Consider the following 16,951-nt stretch of genomic DNA (forward strand, 5'->3'; position numbering starts at 1 on the left):
CTGGAGAAGCAGATAAGGGGAAGGTGAGGACGGAGCAGGCACCGACATTTTCTGTGCAGTAGATCTACATCATCGCACTGAAAAGGGTCCCCAGGACCTTGGGGCAGGCATGCTCAGGTCTATTTTACAGAAGAAACAGAGTCTCAGAAAGACTAAATATCTCACACAGTTTGTAACTGACAAAGCCACGCAAGAACCCTGCTCTGTGAAACTCAGGCTGCCTCCTGCATGGGAGAGAATGGGAGAGCGACGGGGGGAGGGCAACAACGTAGGGTCATCTAGTGAGGTTCCCAAGGACGTCGGCTGTGCAACCTTGACCACATTACATGGCCTCTTGGTTTCCTCATGTGTCCAATGGGTCTAGTATCAGAACCCTCCACACGGGATTGCTATGAGGAGCAAAGGGCTTACTTAACCCAGAGCTGGGCACATTAGAGGGGATCAATGGTTTATAGCATTTGTGAGACAAGAGCCTAACCGGTCTTAGCCTAGAGCCTGGCATACAACAGGATTCTTCTCACAACCCGTGTCCCAGACTAGACACACCATTAGCAACCAAAAGCTCACTGTTGCAGTCATCCTGCAGAAAGAATAGGACCCAGAGCTGGACAAACCAGGTTTGGAATCCTGGCTGTGTGACCTGAGGCCTCCATTTACCCGACTGTACAATGGGAACTGAGGGCGGATTAGATGCTTCCTCTGGGCCCTTCTGGGTTGACACCTAGATTGGCTGCACTTCAAACATTCAAATCTCCTCCAAGAAGGTAGGAAGGCTTGGCTTCATGGAGCCCACACATGGAGTGTGATCATACCTTTGTGTCCTCCCTGGAGCAGCTCCCTATGTATTAGCATCCTACAGCGAAGGCTTCTCCCAGCTCCCCCAAGAATGAAAACACAGACATCCTGTCTACTCATTGGTTAACCATTTCCCAAGAGATGCAGGATTTCACTGCTTACAAAATGTTTTGTTTTTATTTTTGTCTATTCACACCTCCCTTATTCCTGACAACAATCCTATGTAGTTGCCAAGGCAAGTTCCATAACCTTAATCATAGAGACGAAAACAAAAAGTAGCTCAGAGAGGCCAAGTGACTTACCCATGGCCACACAGTAAAAGGCAGAGTTAGGTCTCAAAGCCAAGTCTTTGGGCTCCAACTCTCAGATTCTTCCACCCACACCCAGTGGGTTCCTAGCATGTCCTCACTACATGGTGGGTGACAGGTAGTGGTGATGGGGACCTGGAAGATCTCAGACCACCAGGACTTTGAATGTCAAACATCCATGTGTCTGCTCTGCAGCAAAAAAAAAAAAAAAAAAAAAAGCTGCATCCTAGAACTTTAAAAGTTAATCTTCAGACTTCCTTGGCTGGAAGGGACCCTGAGATCAGACAGCTCAACTGTAGCCACCAGATGAATCTCCTCCTGAATCCTCCTCACGTAATCACAACCACCAACATTTCGTACCGTTTACAAGCTGCTTTCCACACACCCTATGTCTTCATCCAAACATGCGAGGTCACCCGGCCTCTCTGAATAACTCAAGTGACAACAACTTTACTCCCGTCTCCGTTAGCAGCCCCTTCTATCGTTTCGTTGGGAGAGAGCTGCCCATTTACACTTGCCCCACTTGGGCCCCAGAGCAGGCCTCACGTGACAGATCTGCCATCACCCGAGAGGCCTTCCCCAGTTGACAATTCCCAGTGTCCCCCACCAGCTGGAAGATGAGCCTGCACAGGGCCCCACCAGACTCTATGGGACTCAGGCCAGGGAGTACAGGGCCTGCAGGGGACATGCCGGGGATCTGGAGTCCTTCTCCTGGCAACCAGTTCCTGCATCTTAGAAGCAAAGTGGCCCAGAGGGGCAGGAAACAGGTCAAGAGTATTATGCGGCCTGGAGAACCAGCTCTGGGACCTGGAGCGAGTCCTTCCCCACTCTGGCCATGGTTTACCATCCACGGAATGAACAAACCAAAACCTGCCGTATTAGTTCCTACACTTACGGCCCACATCCAGTCTCTAGACCTTGCCCTCGCCTCTGCGAGGTTGGCAGCTGGGTTAAACAAAGCTCCGGAGAAGTTTGCGGACCAACCCAAGTGTACACACTCTGGCCCTGCTCGCCTCTCTCATCCAAACTCCTTCTATTCAGCCTAGATGCTTGCTGTTCCTTGAAATCAACAAGCGTTTTTCTACTTCTCCTGCTCAGCTGGCTTCATCTCATCCTTCAGCCCTTAGCCTCTCTGAGCATCACCTCCCCCATGTGCGCTTGGCACACTGTATCCTTCTCCGCCCTCGTCATGACTGGCATTGGGATTTACTTATGACTATTGCTCGGTCCCCGACTAGACCCAAAGCTCCATGAAAACAGATACTTCACCTTTGCCCATGGCTGCATTCCCCCGATCTGCACCAGCACCTGGGACACAGTGGGCACCAAGGAAAGAGCTGGTGAATGAATGCACGAGGAGCCAGGAGAAGGAGCCCAGCCTGCTTCAGATGGGGAGAAAGATCTATTCTGCCCCCACAGAATCCACAAGAGAACATAAAAGGCGTCCATGGAAATGTGTCACACACCACTTGAGAACAGCGGTGACGACAACTACTCTCATCTGAGGCTCACTCCATGCCAGATGCTCTAGTGGTGTTTGCACACATCATCTCGGTTAACCCTTACGGTTGGAAGACGTGTGGTGTAAAGTGTCTTTTTACAATGAGGAAACTTGATGTCCACAGACATCTGAGTAACCTGACCACGATCACAGAGCCAGGAAGCTGCAGACCCCAAATTCAACAGTGGCCTGAGGCCTGCACACACAGCCTGAAACTCTGAACGCATGGGAGAAACTGAGGGCCAGCCCTGGCCTCGGCAATGGGAAGTCCCCAGCCAGGCCCGGGTTCCTATGAGACCTTGGACTCAACCCCCAGCCTTCTGAGACGACATTTCATCATAACTGTCATGGGTGGCTCAGATGGACTTCTGAGATGGGCTTCAGAGCTCTGCCAGATGACTTCCTGGGATGGACAGCAGGCCACAGGGGTGGGTGCATGAGGGGACCCTGAAGCAAAGCTCCATGGCCCACCTTCTCTACCCAGGGTGAACAGTGGGGCAGGGTGTGAGTTTAGAGCATCTCAGGCAGTAAGTATAGGAAGCAGCTCAGAGCACCTACAGGGCAGGGCCAGGCCTCCTCTGGCTTGTCTCCTTCCTTCTACCCACGCTCCTACTTGTCCTCTCCTCACCACTAGCTTCTGAAAATGATAGGAGCTGAATGAACCTGATTGTCAACCCTGAATGAATGGGGCCTTTGGGAAGTCTTAACCAGGGGTGGATTATCCTGATTCAGACAGGCCCTGTCCTTCTACTCTACAGGCATTTACTGAACGCACGCTGGGGAGCAGATCCTGGGGAAATGAGGAGGGGGAGACACAGTTGAGCAAGACCTCAAAAACTCTAATGAGAGAGAAATGCATCTGGCCAGAAGAACCACAACGCAAAGCTAACTAAGTGTTGCCAGGCAGGCATAAATCAGCAGCGTGCAGTTAACTCTGTGGCTCTCGGCCAGAGGGATGCTGGGTGCTGTGCCAGGCCATCAACTGACACGAGCAGGTAACATTTCAACCTCTTCCCAAACCGTGCCCAGCCAGTGGCGGTAGACGAGAGCCCATGAAGCTTCCAGTCTGCCCAGCCAAGGTCAACACACGAGGTCTGGGCTGTCCCCAAAGCGGCCACAGTGCCAGCCAAGCCTGGCCTGCACCCAGCAGTTGCTCAGGTCCACGGAAAGGGTGAAGGCAGAGCCCACTCCCCCGGGAAGCTCTCAGGTCCCCGCATGCCCAGAGGAAAGGCCCCTTTCAGATAGGCAGCTTCCCCCTCACCGGGAACATGGGAAGGCCAAGGGCCAGGCTCTGAGGGGCCAACGGAGCCCTGTGTATTCAGGGTCTGTCCCAGAGAGGGCAGAAGGCAGTAATCCTGGGATCTAGGAAGCTGCCTCTGAACCGGTTCTCCCTTGACATCCCCCTCCCAGGCTGTGGGACCGTTAGACAGGGCGGAAGTGGGACTCTAGCCAAAGGGATGTTCCCAGATGTCATGTTTTCAAACGGGACTCGCCCTGAAAGGCAGGCGGGGCCGGGCCTGTGCCAGGGAAAGCCCTGAGTAAAGAAAGGCGTTCCAGCCTCTCCTTGGCACCGGCTGGCCACAGGTCTCCCCGGCGGCGTGCACAGCAGTGCCTGTCCCCGAAGGGAGATCCACCAAAGGCCTGGCCTCTGTCCTGGGGATGGGGGCGGTGAGCAGCTGAAGCCAGAGGCCTGGCCCCTCGCTGACTACGCTCCCCGCCATTCCAAGTTAATGCATCCAGTCGTCCTCCAAAGCAGTTTCTTACCCCCCCTCCCCTTCCCAGATCAGAACTCTCTGGCAGTCTCCTCATCCAACTTCCTCCGAGGGGTTCCTCAAATGAAATGGGAGGCGGGTGTCAGGGTGGTCCCGGAGGGCTCAGGCCCCTTTATCCGGCTCGTTCAGTGGGGCAGCTAGTGCCTCAGCCTCGTGGGGGTGTGACCCCCGGCGCCTCCCCAGGCCTCCCTCGCCCTCATCAGCGCCCCAACCTTGAGATAGTCGTTCTCCGAGCGCAGCTCCTCCAGCTCTCGCACGAAGCCGCCGGGCCCGCAGTCCAGCATCTCCTCGGTGAGGTCGGAGAAGGCGAGTGAGGCACTGAGTGGCAGGCGGCTGCTGCCCACCGACGACGCGGCCACCGACGGCTCCTCGGGGGAGGCCGGCGGCCGCGGAGGCTGCTGTGCCGGCGGCGCGGGCTGGGGCGGCTGCCCGGGGCGGGCCCCCGCCGGGCCCCCGGCCGCCGACTCGGCGTCGCTGCTCAGCGCCAGCTCCAGGCCCAGCAGGCGCGCCTCCTCCGACGCGCAGTCGGACACCTCCGAGCTGCTGTCGGTGAGGCTGGGCGGCGGCGGAGGCGGTCGCGGCCCGGTACCTGGGCGCGGGCGGCCCTTGGCACGGACTCCGGTGCGGACCCCCGCGACCCGCGTCCCTGAGCCCCGCGCCCCGGGCACCACCGTGCGCCCCTTCTTGTCGGGCCGCGCGGAGGACGCGGCGCTGCAGGCGGCTGCGGAGCCCGGGCCTGGGCCGCGGCGGCCCTTGGCCAGCGACCAGCCGGCCACGTCCTTGGGCCGGGCCGGCGACGGCGCGCGGTGGCTCTTCTTCCTCTCGGGGGCGGGCGCGGGCGGGGGGCCGCAGCCCCGGGCCGGGGGCTCTCCCGCTGGCGCCTCCATCTCGGCCTCCCTTGGCCTCAGCGAGCGGCGCGCATGGCCCAGGCCCGCCCGGCCTCCGCGCCCCAGGGGAGGGTCCGGGCGCCGCTCCGGCCGCTTGGGTCGCGGTTCCTCTCGGCCCCCCTCAGCCCCCGGACTGCGCTCAGGCCCCGGCCCTCGCTGAACGGGTTCTCCGCCGCTCTGAGCTCGGAGAGAGCGGCCCGCTCGCCTCCAGGCACCCCGGCTCCGGCTGCGGCTCCGCCCGGTGCCCGCCCCTTCGGCCTCGCCGCGCCCCCGGAGCGCGCTCGGGCCCCGGCTGCCTGCGCGCCGATCGTTCCCTCGGGCTCCGAGTCCGGCTGCGGCCCGGGCCCCGGCTCCGCCCGGCGCGGTCCGTCCCCCGCGCAGCCCCGCCAGCTCCCCGCCCCGCCGCCTCGGCTCGGGGGCGCGCGGCTCCACGAACAAAAGGCGGACGCGGCGGGAGCGGCAGGGAGGGACGCTGGCAGCGAGCGAGGGAGGGATCTGCGAGGCAACAGCGACCCCCTCGAGGGTCAGGCGGGCCGGGGACGCCGCCGCGGCCCGGGCTCTCTCCTCGGTCGCTCCGCCGCCGCCCCTTTCCCTGCGGGCCTGGGGAATGCACCCGGCGGGGGCTCCCCTGCACCCAGGGTCCCGGCAGGGGCCCCGCGAGCCGCGAGAGAGGGGACTGCCACGTAGAGGCCGGGCAGACCTCAGGACGCTGGAGCAAGCATCCATATACACACCCGGTACCTCGCCCCTCGCCCCTCGCCCCTCGCCCCTCGCCCCTCGCCCCTCGCCCCTCGCCCCTCGCCCCTCGCCGCTCTGCCGAGCGTGCGCAGACTCCGCCCCCTTCAGCGGGCAAAGCAAGACCAATCATCCCATTGTACAGATTCGTAAACTGAAGCCTCGCAAGGCTCGCGATTAGCAGAGCCGGGATGGAACTCAAACATAACACCTCAAGGACGTGTTGGGTTCTCCTGCCTCCGCTTCCCCGTCAGGGCGTAGGCACCGCGGAGCCCTGGGTGCATGCCCGGCCCTGCACACCTTGACCCACAGTGATCCCAGGCATACTCTCCTCCGCGACCCCGATTCCAGGCTCCGCACCGCTAAGAAGGAAGTGACCCGTTATGAGATGTCAGAATAGTTGTGCTTTGGGAGTAGGTTCTGGCCCCCGTGGTGCCTGGCACGGGCTAGAGACGGTCGCCCTGGGCCCCACACCTTCCCTCCCAAGAGCAACTGCGGACGACCCCGGAGCCCTGACTCTGGGGGAATCCTTTCTTCCCTTCCAGGGCTGCCTCCGAGGCTGCTGACTTTTCCACCGTCTGTCACACCTCCCCACCCCCTTCCCCTACCCTGCTCCCCGCTCTACTCCCTGCGGTGGAACCTCCGTTGGGCAGAGCCAGGTTAAGTCTTTTGGCTGCCGTCCCGGGCGCACTCACCCTTTGGGTGCCACCCCCTTGCTAGCGGAGTGGGGGGCAGGGCTGTGTTTACCCTCCTGCAGCCTCTTGTTCCTCCCCCTGTTACTCCCTCCCCTCCTTTTTCTCCTCTAAAGGTGCCCATGGGTCAGGAAGCTGCAGTGGTCTCCCTTTTATCCATTTCTCTCTTTTCCTCCACCTGCCCATTTTCTCCTTCCTTCTCCTCCTCCTACCTCAGTCCTGTTTCTTCACCTCCTCCTGCCCTAGATGCACAGCTGGCACCAGGTCCACTTCTTTGTTTCTGTCCCACCTCCCCACGGCAGTGAATACATTTCTGGGTTTCCCCCTCGCACCTGAGGCATGGCTTCATCCCCATCTAGATGTGTCCAGGCGTGTGACTGTCCCTCCACTAAGCCAGGTAAGGAACAGGGCTACTCAGCAGGTTTGGGGGGAAACACTTCTTCAGGGACACTCCCACCCCCTCCTGGCAAGGCACCAGCTCCCTTTCCCCCACTGACTGTCCACTCACCTGTCCACGGGCACCAGGTAGGACACTGAAGGACTCAGTGGTAGACTGGTCCGTTGTACATTCCTGGCCTCCTGGAGCACAGAGCATATGAAGGGACATGGCTACAAAAGCTTCATCACAGCGTAGCCAGAGAGCCCTTCCCACTTCCTGGGCCTCAGAGTCCCCACCTGTCTAGTCTGCTGTAACAGGTGACAGGATCCTTCCAGCTCTGATGCTCCTGTTTCTGGTAAGGTGGTTCTGGCCTGGCGCAGAGGGAGAGATGCTGTGTGGCTCTTGGAAATTGTTTACCCTCTCTGTGCTTCAGTTTCTGCCCCTGTGCAGAATGTGGGTTGGAGATGTTGAATGGTGTGAATTCAGGCCAGTTCAGCCACTCCTAACTCACCATGGTCCTGAAAGTAGAGTGGCTTGGATCTGAGCCCGAGTCCTAGCTCTACCACAAATCCCGCCTGAGCTCCAACAAGCCCACGGCTGAGCAGGGAGCTGAGGGTCCTTCTTGCACTGAGGGTCTTTGGATTTTAAGGAGCCATGAATCCACATTACCGCCCCGGGAGAGCCTGAGGAGCAGCAAGGCCTTGGTGGGGAGGGATTCTGCGGCTGAGTGGGGCCAAGGTAGGTGCTCTGGACTGGACTTGGTTTAGACCAGGGAAACCACAGAAAGAGTGAGACTTGCTGGGAGTCCAGAATTGCCTGCATGCAGGCAGAGAGACTGTCTGCAGCTTCTGACCCACGAGCATTCACTTATGCCAGGCTCTGTGCTCAACACTTCATTGAAGGATATAATAAAGGTTAAAACTTGTGGCTAATTGTATTTTCCAAAATAGGCACAGCAGTATATAGCTCATCCCAATTACTCTTTTTACCATGTGGCATGGACACTCTTCTACTTGAGTGATGGGGTCTATGTTCCCTCCCCTTGAATCTGAGCAGACTTTGTGACTGCCTAAACCAATAGAGAAAGGCAGAAGTGATACTATGACTTCCAAAACTAGGCCATAAAAGACAATATGGATCCACCCAACACAATCCAGGTGCTCTCTCTCCCTCTCCCTCTCCCTCTCCCTCTCCCTCTCCCTCTCCCTCTCCCTCTCCCTCTCCCTCTCCCTCTCCCTCTCCCTCTCCCTCTCCCTCTCCCTCTCTCCCTCTCCCTCTCCCTCTCCCTCTCCCTCTCCCTCTCCCTTTCCCTCTCCCCTCCCCCTTCTCTCTCCCCTCACTCTTGGAACCCAATCACCATGTTGGGAGGAAGGCCAGGCCTCATGGAGAGGCCACGTGAAGGTTCCAGCCAACAACTCCAGCTCTGGTCCCTGCTAACCACCAGATATGTGAGAGAGTGAACCTTCAGATAATTCAGCCCCCAGCATTGGAGCTGCCCCAACTAATGCCAAGTGGAGCAGAAACGAGCTGTCCCAAACTGCAAAATAAATACTGTTGTTTTAAGCCACTAAGTTTTGGGGTAGTTTGTTACACAGCACTGGACACCTGGAATGCTTGTCCAAGGTCATACAGCTTGGAAGTAGCAGGGCTGGGAATGATTTTAACCCAGGGCCATCCAATTTCAGAGCCTGTTGTGCTGCCTTATTGGGCAGTGTCCAGCTCAGGCACCCAGCGTGTGCTGTAAAAGCTCTACTCAAGAAGGCATGGAGCAGTACATTGTTTGTATCATTTAAGCAATAAGAATATACCTGAAGAAAATAATTCTAACAGATTGTTGGAAATGAGGATGGGAAATGTTTGTTTTCTCTCACCGAAGCTGCTAAATTGACCAACATAATGGAAACTAAATAGAGACTAAATCCTGGAAGCCTTCTTAGAGGAGGTGATTTTTTTTGAAAAACAAAAGTGTTGTGTGTGTTTTTCATTATATCAATCATGAAAGAAACTGGCTGAGGGAGAATTAGAGGAATTAGTAGGGGGACCTTAAGGAGGAACAAGCTTGACAGATGTTCAAGAAAATGAGAAGGTCAATGTGAGTGGAACTTGATGGGTGATGGAAGAAAGACAATATATAGAAAGCTGGAGTGGACAGCAGGAGCAAGGCATGCTCTGGGCAGGGGTTTATTTTTATTGATTTCAGAGAGGGGGAGAGAGAGATAGAAACATCAATGATGAGAGAGAATCACTGATTGGCTGCCTCCTGCACACACCCCACTGGGGAGCCAGCCCACAAACCACAACCTGGGCATGTGCCCTGACTGGGAATGGAACCGGTACCTCCTGATCCATAGGCTGAGGTTCAACCACTAAGTCATGCTGGCTGGGCAGCAGGGGTTTATTTCTGATGCCATGAGGAGCCATTGAAGATTGTAAGCAGGGGCATGATCTAATCTAATTTGTGTTTTAAATCGATCACACCAGCAGTTGGCAAGAACAGAGGCTAGAAGATGGGTCAAGGGCTATTGAACCAGCCTCTGAGAGAGAATGGTGGCGTGGGTGAGGGCGGAGGCAGCGAAGAAGGAAGGAGAGGGTAATCTTGAGATGTTCTGGAGCTTCATAGAGTCAGACACCCTTGGTTGGAAGGGAGAGATCAGAGAAAGGAAGTTAAGTTCAACTCCCAGTTCCTAGCTTTCGTTTCAGGATGAATGATGGCGACATTTAATGAGGCAGGACAGGCTTGGAGGTTGTTGGGGGTGAGAGAGACCAGGTTTGGAGGGGGAAATGAACAGTTCTTCTTGGACACATTCCATTTGAGATGTTTATGGAGACATCCAAGTGGAGAACACAAAAGCAATTGACATATGAGTGTGGAGCCCAGGGTGGCTGCTGGTCTGAGGTCATGATGAGTCATCAACATTTAAACAACATTTAAATCCAGGGGACCACCTCAGGTCGTGTAGGGAGAAAAAAACTGACCTAGAGCTAGGAATTAAGAATCCTGTTTCTACAAATAATCCTAAAATTTATATGGAACCACAAAAGGCCCCGTCTACCCACAGCAGTCTTGAGAAAGAAGAACAAAGTTGGAGGTACCACACTACCTGATATACTACAAGGTTATAGTAATTAAGGCAGCATGGTACTGGCATTAAAACAGACACACAGATCAATGGAACAGAATAGAGAGCCCAGAATAAACCCATGTCTATATGGTCAATTATGACAAAGAAGGCAATAATGTTCAATGGGGTAAAGGCACTCTTTTCAATAAATGTTGTTGGGGAAACTGTACAGATACATGCAAAAAGTGAAACTAACCATTTTCTTACACCATATACAAGGCTAAATTCTAAATGGATTAAATAACTTTAAGAACAGAAATCATACAACTCTTAGAAGAAAACATAGGCAGTAAACTCTTTGACATTGCTCTGAGTAATATATTTTTGACATATTTCCTCAGGCAAGAGAAGCAAAAGAAAAAATAAATACAACTACATCAAACTAAAACCTTTTTGCACAGCAAAGGAAATCATCAACAAAACAAAAAGACAACCTACCGAATGGGAAAAGATATTCATCAATGATATATCAGATAAGAGGTTAATATCCAAAATTTATAAAGAACTCATACAACTCAACACCCCAAAAACAAGTAATACAATTAAAAATGGGCAGAGGACCTGAATAGACATTTCTCCAAAGAGAACATACAGATGGCCAATAGACATATGAAGAGATGCTCACTGCCACTAATCATCAGAGAAATGCAAATTAAAACCACCATGAGATATCATCTCACACCTGTCAGAAAGGTTGTCATCAATAAGTCAGTAAACAAGTGTTTGCGAGGTTGTGGAAAAAACTTTTGGTGGGAATACAGACTGGTGCAGCCACTATGAAAAACAGTATGGAGGTTCTGCAAAAAATTAAAAATAGAACTACCTTATAACCCAGCAATCCTACTTCTGGGTATTTATTCAAAGAAATACAAGACACTAATTTAGGGAGAAACCAAGATGGCAGCATAGGTAAACACCTGATGTTGGTATGCTTGAAGTTGACCCAGAGGCTTCTTACACTATCACAACAATTTCAAAACTACAACTAAAAGACAAAACAGATATTATCCAGAACCACAGGAAGGCTGGCTGAGTGGAAATTCTACAACTAGAAGGGAAGAGAAAAGCACACCGAGACTCAGAGGAGCTGTGGAAGTAAAGTGCAGAGGTATGGAGGCATGTGCGGAGAGAGGGCTGGCAATTGAGTATGCGGCTGGCTTTCTCAATCAGGAGGGAGACAAAAGCTCCTGACTGCTCTGAACTCCAGTTCCAGGCGAGACACTGGGGACCCAGACTAATACGGGAGAAACTGGACTGTCTGGCAGCGGGCGAAACTTGAGGGCGGCTTTCTCTCAGAGGTGCTTGCATCAATTACTGCGGGACTGAGACCCAGGGGCCTTTTAGGGCAGGGCTTACGGGAAGCCATTGCTGTTTGCTCCACCCTGAGACTCCGCCCCATCCAAGCTGAGCACAGAGGCTTTTGCATATAAATGCCCTGGTCCTTTGAATTTTAAACTTACCAAAGCTGAGTCAGCGAGACCCAGAACATCCAAAAGAAGGCCCAAGGCCCCACAGCAACTTGCATTGCTTCACAGCAGGGCTTCATATGGGCACCTCCAAAACCCAGATAAAGAAGAGGAATCTGCAGATCTCTCCATAGCTCCTGCTGGGAGGCCTCAGGCAGAGGCTAAATTAGCACCTCCTTGGAGATCCAAGAGCCAGTGTACCCAGGGGTCAGAGTGGGACCATCCAGATTACAACTCCTCAGATCCATAAGGGACACACTCAGGGAGCAGACTCAGTGAGCACCAAAGCCCCACTGAAGCAAGTCTTGCCTCATAAGGGTGTCTCCAGCACAGAAGTTCTGCCAGCGTAGATACAGCTGATTCTCACAGCCAATTGGCCTGGAGGTCAATTCCTCCCAGTGATACCAACAACAATCAAGGCTTAACTACAACAAGACTATGCACACAGTCCACAAAGGGGTGCACCAAGAGTGTCCACCTCAGGTAACTGGGGAGGCTGAACCACTGGGCCCTATAAGAAACCTAGCATACAAGCCACTCTACCAACTCAGGGAAGCAGCCAAAATGCAGAGACAAAGAAACAGGTCACAAATGAAAGAAATGGAGGAAAGCAAACTATTGGATATAGAGTTCAAAACCACGGTTATAAGGTTTTTCAAGAATTTTCTAGACAAGGCCGATAAATTTAGTGAGACACTCGAGGGTATGAAAAAGGACCAACTAGAAATTAAGCATACACTGACTGAAATAAAAAATAATATACAGAGATCCAACAGCAGACTAGAGGATCGCAAGAATCAAGTCAAAGATTTGAAATACAAAGAAGCAAAAAACACCCAACCGGAAAAGAAAAAAGAAAAAAGAAAGAAAAAAAATGAAGATAGTGTAAGGAGCCTCTGGGTCAACTTCAAGCATACCAACATCTGAATTATGGGGGTGCCAGAAGGAGAGAGAGAGCAAGATACTGAAAACCTATTTGAAGAAATAATGACCAAAAACTTCCCCTACCTGGTGAAAGAAATAGACTTACAAGTCCAGGAAGCACACAGAACCCCAAACAAAAGGAATCCAAAGAGGACCACACCAAGACACATCATAATTAAAATGCCAAGGGCAAAAGACAAAGAGAGAATATTAAAAGAAGCAAGAGAAAAACAGTTAGTTGCCTACAAGGGAGCACCCATACGATTGTCAGCTGATTTCTCAACAGAAACTATGCATGCCAGAAGGGAGTGGCAAGAAATATTCAAAGTGATGAATAGCAAGAACCTACAACCAAGATTACTCTACCCAGCAAAGCTATCATTCAGAATTGAAGGTCAGATAAAGAGCTTCACAGATAAGAAAAAGCTAAAGGAGTTCATCACCGCCAAACCAGTATTATATGAAATGCTGAAAGGTATTCTTTAAGAAGAGGAAGAAGAAGAAAAAGGTAAAGATAAAAATTATTAACAACAAATACATATCTATCAACAAGTGAGTCTAAAAATCAAGTGAATAAAAAATCTGATGAACAGAATAAACTGGTGAATATAATAGAATCAGGAGCATAGAAAGGGAGTGGACTGACAATTCTCAGGGGGAAAGTGGTGTGGGGGGTGTGGAAAGAGACTGAACAAAAATCGTACACCTGTGGATGTGGACAGTGGCGGGGGTAAGGGCAGAGGGTGGGGTGGGAACTGGGTGGAGGGGAACTATGGGGGGAAAAAAGTGGAACAATTGTAATAATCTGAACAATAAAGATTTATTAAAAACAAAACAAACAAAAAACAAAACACTAATTTAAAAAGATATATGTATCCTTATGTTCATTGCAACATTATTTACAATAGCTAAGATATAGAAACAACCTAAGTATCCATCAATAGACAATTGGATAAAGAAGAAGTGGTATATATGTATACACAATGGAATATTACTTGTCCATAAAAAATGGAAATCTTATCATTTGCAGAAACATGGATAGACCTAGAGGGTATTATGCTAAGTGAAATAAGTCAAACAGAAAAAGACAAATGCCAGGTGATTTCACTTACATGTGGGATATAAAGAACAAAATAAACAAAATAAACAGAAACAGACTCATAGATACAGAGAACAAACTGATGGTTGCAATATGAGAGGGGGTTTAGGGGTTTGAGTGAAAAAGGTGAAGGGATTAAGAAGTGCAAATTGACAGTCACAAAACAGTCATGGGGATGTAAAGTACAGCATAGGGAATAGAGTCATATATCTATATATATAAAAAGCCAGCATCTGGAACGATGTAACGACTGGAATGACCAGTTGCTATGATTGCCCACTGCAGCCTAATCAGGGGTGGGGCCAGCCGGCCAACCTCCTGCAGCCCCTCCCCCCAGCTGGCCCCATCCCCAATTGGCCCCCACTACCCCAATTGGCCTGCAGCCCCTCCCCCTGACTGGCCCCACCCCTGATTGCCCCCCTACCCCAATAGGGGGTGGGGTCAGCCAGCCAACCTCCTGCGGCCCCTCCCCTCAGCCAGCCCCACCCCCCAAAGGGCACCCATCACACTAACCGGCCTGCGGCCCCTCCCTCCAGTCAGCTCCACCCCTGATTGGCTCCCTAACTTCAATCAGGGGCAGGGCTGGCCAGCCAACCTCCCATGGCCCCTCCCCCAGACCCATTTGGGGACAGGGCCAGCCGGCCCACAGCCCACAGTCCCTCCCCATGGCCAGCCTGCCCCCAATTGGTCCCCCCACCCCAATCTCCCACGGCCCCTCCCCCCAGCTGGCCCGGTTCTGATCGGGCCCCAATTGGGGTGGGCCGGCTGGCCAACCTCCTGCCATCTCCTCCTTCCGACAGGCCGAGCCCAGTGCGCCAATTGGGGCCGGGCCGGCCGGACCCCACCTGTGCATGAATTCATGCACTGGGCCTCTAGTATTGTAATAACTATGTAGGGTGCCAGGTGGATAGTAAACTTATTTGAGGGATCACTTCATCTATATATATAAAAGCCTAAGCGACCGTTATGACCAAATGACCAAAACGACTGGAATGACTAGTTGATCAGTTGCTATGATGTGCACTGACCACCAGGGAGCAGACACTCAATGCAGGAGTTGCCACCCTGGTGGTCAGTGCACTCCCACAGCCAACCTCCCCTGGTCCCTCCCCCCATCCAGCAAGCCCCATCTGGCATCTGGCAGTCCCTGGCCAGCCCGGCCCCAATCAGAACTGGGCGAGATGACCCCTATAGGCCTTGATAACTGGCCAGGCCTAGGGACCCCACCCGCACACGAATTTCATGCACCAGGCCTCTAGTAAGTTATATAATTGTCTAACCACTATACTGTACACCTGAAACTAATATAATATTGAATGTCAACTGTAATTGAAAATGTTTTAATTAAAAATAAAAAAAAGAATCCTAGTTCTAGAATGGGTCAAAAAGGAGTGTGGGGAGAATCAAAACGGGCAGTTGTGGAGGGGACTGTTGGGATGAGAGGGAGGGGCAAGCGAGAGACGGATGAGGCAGAGAGAGAAGTGAGGGCAGGAGAAGGGGAGACAGACAGATCCAGTGATGGGGTCTAGCTTTTGAAAGGAACAGGGACCCTCATCCATTGTCCTGGAAGGAAGACAGTGAGATGGGTGAGATGTGGGTCAAGCTGTCTGGAAAATGAGGGAGTGACTGATGATGGCTTCTATTTTCTCAGGAAAGAATGAAGTGAGGAGACAAGAGTGAGAGTCTGTGAGGTGAATAATAAACCAGACTTCCCAGGATGAGAGAGGGTGTATGACAGGCCATTTAGGCACCCATTTGAGGTTCAAAGTGAAGCCAGTCGGCCCAGCAAACACTAGGTCTATTCTAAAGGGATTCTAGTCATTTCTCAAACGTTGCAGGTTTGTTTTGCAGAGCTGAAACAATACTGCACATACAACTTTATATCTGCTGTTTCACACTGTACGGGGTAGGAGGAGCATTTCCCCGTGCCTTTATAAACTCTTTGCAAACATCGATTTTAAAACTTAGAAATAATCCACGTAGTGGATGTTCCATGGGTCATTTAACCTTCCTCCCTTTTATTGGACATTTCAAATGTTTCCTGGCGATGACTGTTGCCATGCTGAAAGGGGTGGTGTGTGTCTGGTTAAGAAGAAAGCAAATAAGTTACAAGGCAGAGCTGGGACCCCATCAGGGAAGCAGGGGAATTGGTGTTGCTGACAGCTCACATGCTGGGCTTTCATGGACTTGAGGACAAAGGATGGAACAGCAAAGCGAGTATCTCTGGCTTCTCAAAATGCCCCCTGGTTCAGGTGTGGAGCATGGGAGGATTAAAGTGGGGAGAGGGCCCCGGAGAAAAGGGGGGCCAGGTGTATGACCCCTGAACCGTTTACAGTTTAAACACGTATTGCAACAGCCATGTTTGAGGTGACAACAGGGCCCTCCACGTGCCTGTTTCCCCCACAATAGAATTCCTTTTGCCACCCCACCCTTCCTGAGGGGCACGGTCCCAGCACACCTGGCCATGGGCAGAGTGTCTAGGGTCCCAGTGCCCTCCACAAAGCCCAGCAGGAGGGGGTCTCTCCGCTGTGAGAGGATGGAGTGGGTGAAATAGTGGGCTCACCTGCCCAACAGAGGCTGGGGGGCCACTTGGAGGGATGTTTTCCAGGGGAGCCAGCCCTGGGTGGAGGCCGCTTGCTCTGGGACTGGCCCAGACCCCTTCCAACTTTGAGGTTCTGGGATTCAACAGTGCAGCATTCACTGAAGTCCCACTGTGAGCTGGGGCCAGAGGAGTAACCCCCCACTGATGGAGTGCCTACTGTGTGCCAAACACTGGGCTTCCTATGCATGCTGTCACTTCATGTCAGGACAGGCCAGTGAGGAAAGAATCATCACCCATCTAACAGAGGGGAACCAGGAGGGGCAGCCCCAGGCTTCCCCTGCAGCACAGAGTGCCTGAGGGAGAACCCCACAGCATAACCCTTTCCTGCAGCGTTTACGCCCCATGAGAAAAGGGCCTGGGTAGCAGGTGTTAGGCACCAGGTGGCACCTGGTAGCTGAGGTGAGAGGTTCTGTCTTAGAGCCAAGGAGTTCAGTGTCCCCACCCCTTGGGCTGGCGGGGGCAGAGCCGGAGGCCAGGGGGTGCCAGGTCTTGTTTGTGTGTGTTTGTGGGATTTGAGTTTCTGATAGATGATAATCATTGCCAGGCCTCCCCAGCTGGAACTGGAGCAGGCACAGCGCCAGGGCCTGCCGCCCTCAGGACAAGTATAAGAGCCAAAGAGGACCTGGAGCCGGGCCAGGACAGAGATGCCAGCCACCTGCGGGGACACCA

General features: G+C 52.9%; 1 protein-coding gene across 2 annotated transcripts in view; it reads right to left on the reverse strand.

Annotated features, from left to right (window-relative positions):
• Positions 1-5,804, reverse strand: part of MTCL2 (microtubule crosslinking factor 2) — a 66,847-nt gene extending 61,043 nt beyond the window's left edge. The window contains exon 1 of one of the 2 annotated variants that reach the window (XM_079785018.1): positions 4,589-5,804. In XM_079785018.1, coding sequence (XP_079641144.1) covers positions 4,589-5,263 — 675 coding nt within the window. In that variant the 5' untranslated portion in view covers positions 5,264-5,804. The remainder of the gene's footprint in view (positions 1-4,588) is intronic. The other variant, XM_079785017.1, reaches the window with a different exon arrangement.
• Positions 5,805-16,951: the final 11,147 nt, after the last annotated feature.

Source organism: Cnephaeus nilssonii (genome assembly GCF_951640355.1).
Source record: "Cnephaeus nilssonii genome assembly, chromosome: 11".
Taxonomy (NCBI): domain Eukaryota; kingdom Metazoa; phylum Chordata; class Mammalia; order Chiroptera; family Vespertilionidae; genus Cnephaeus; species Cnephaeus nilssonii.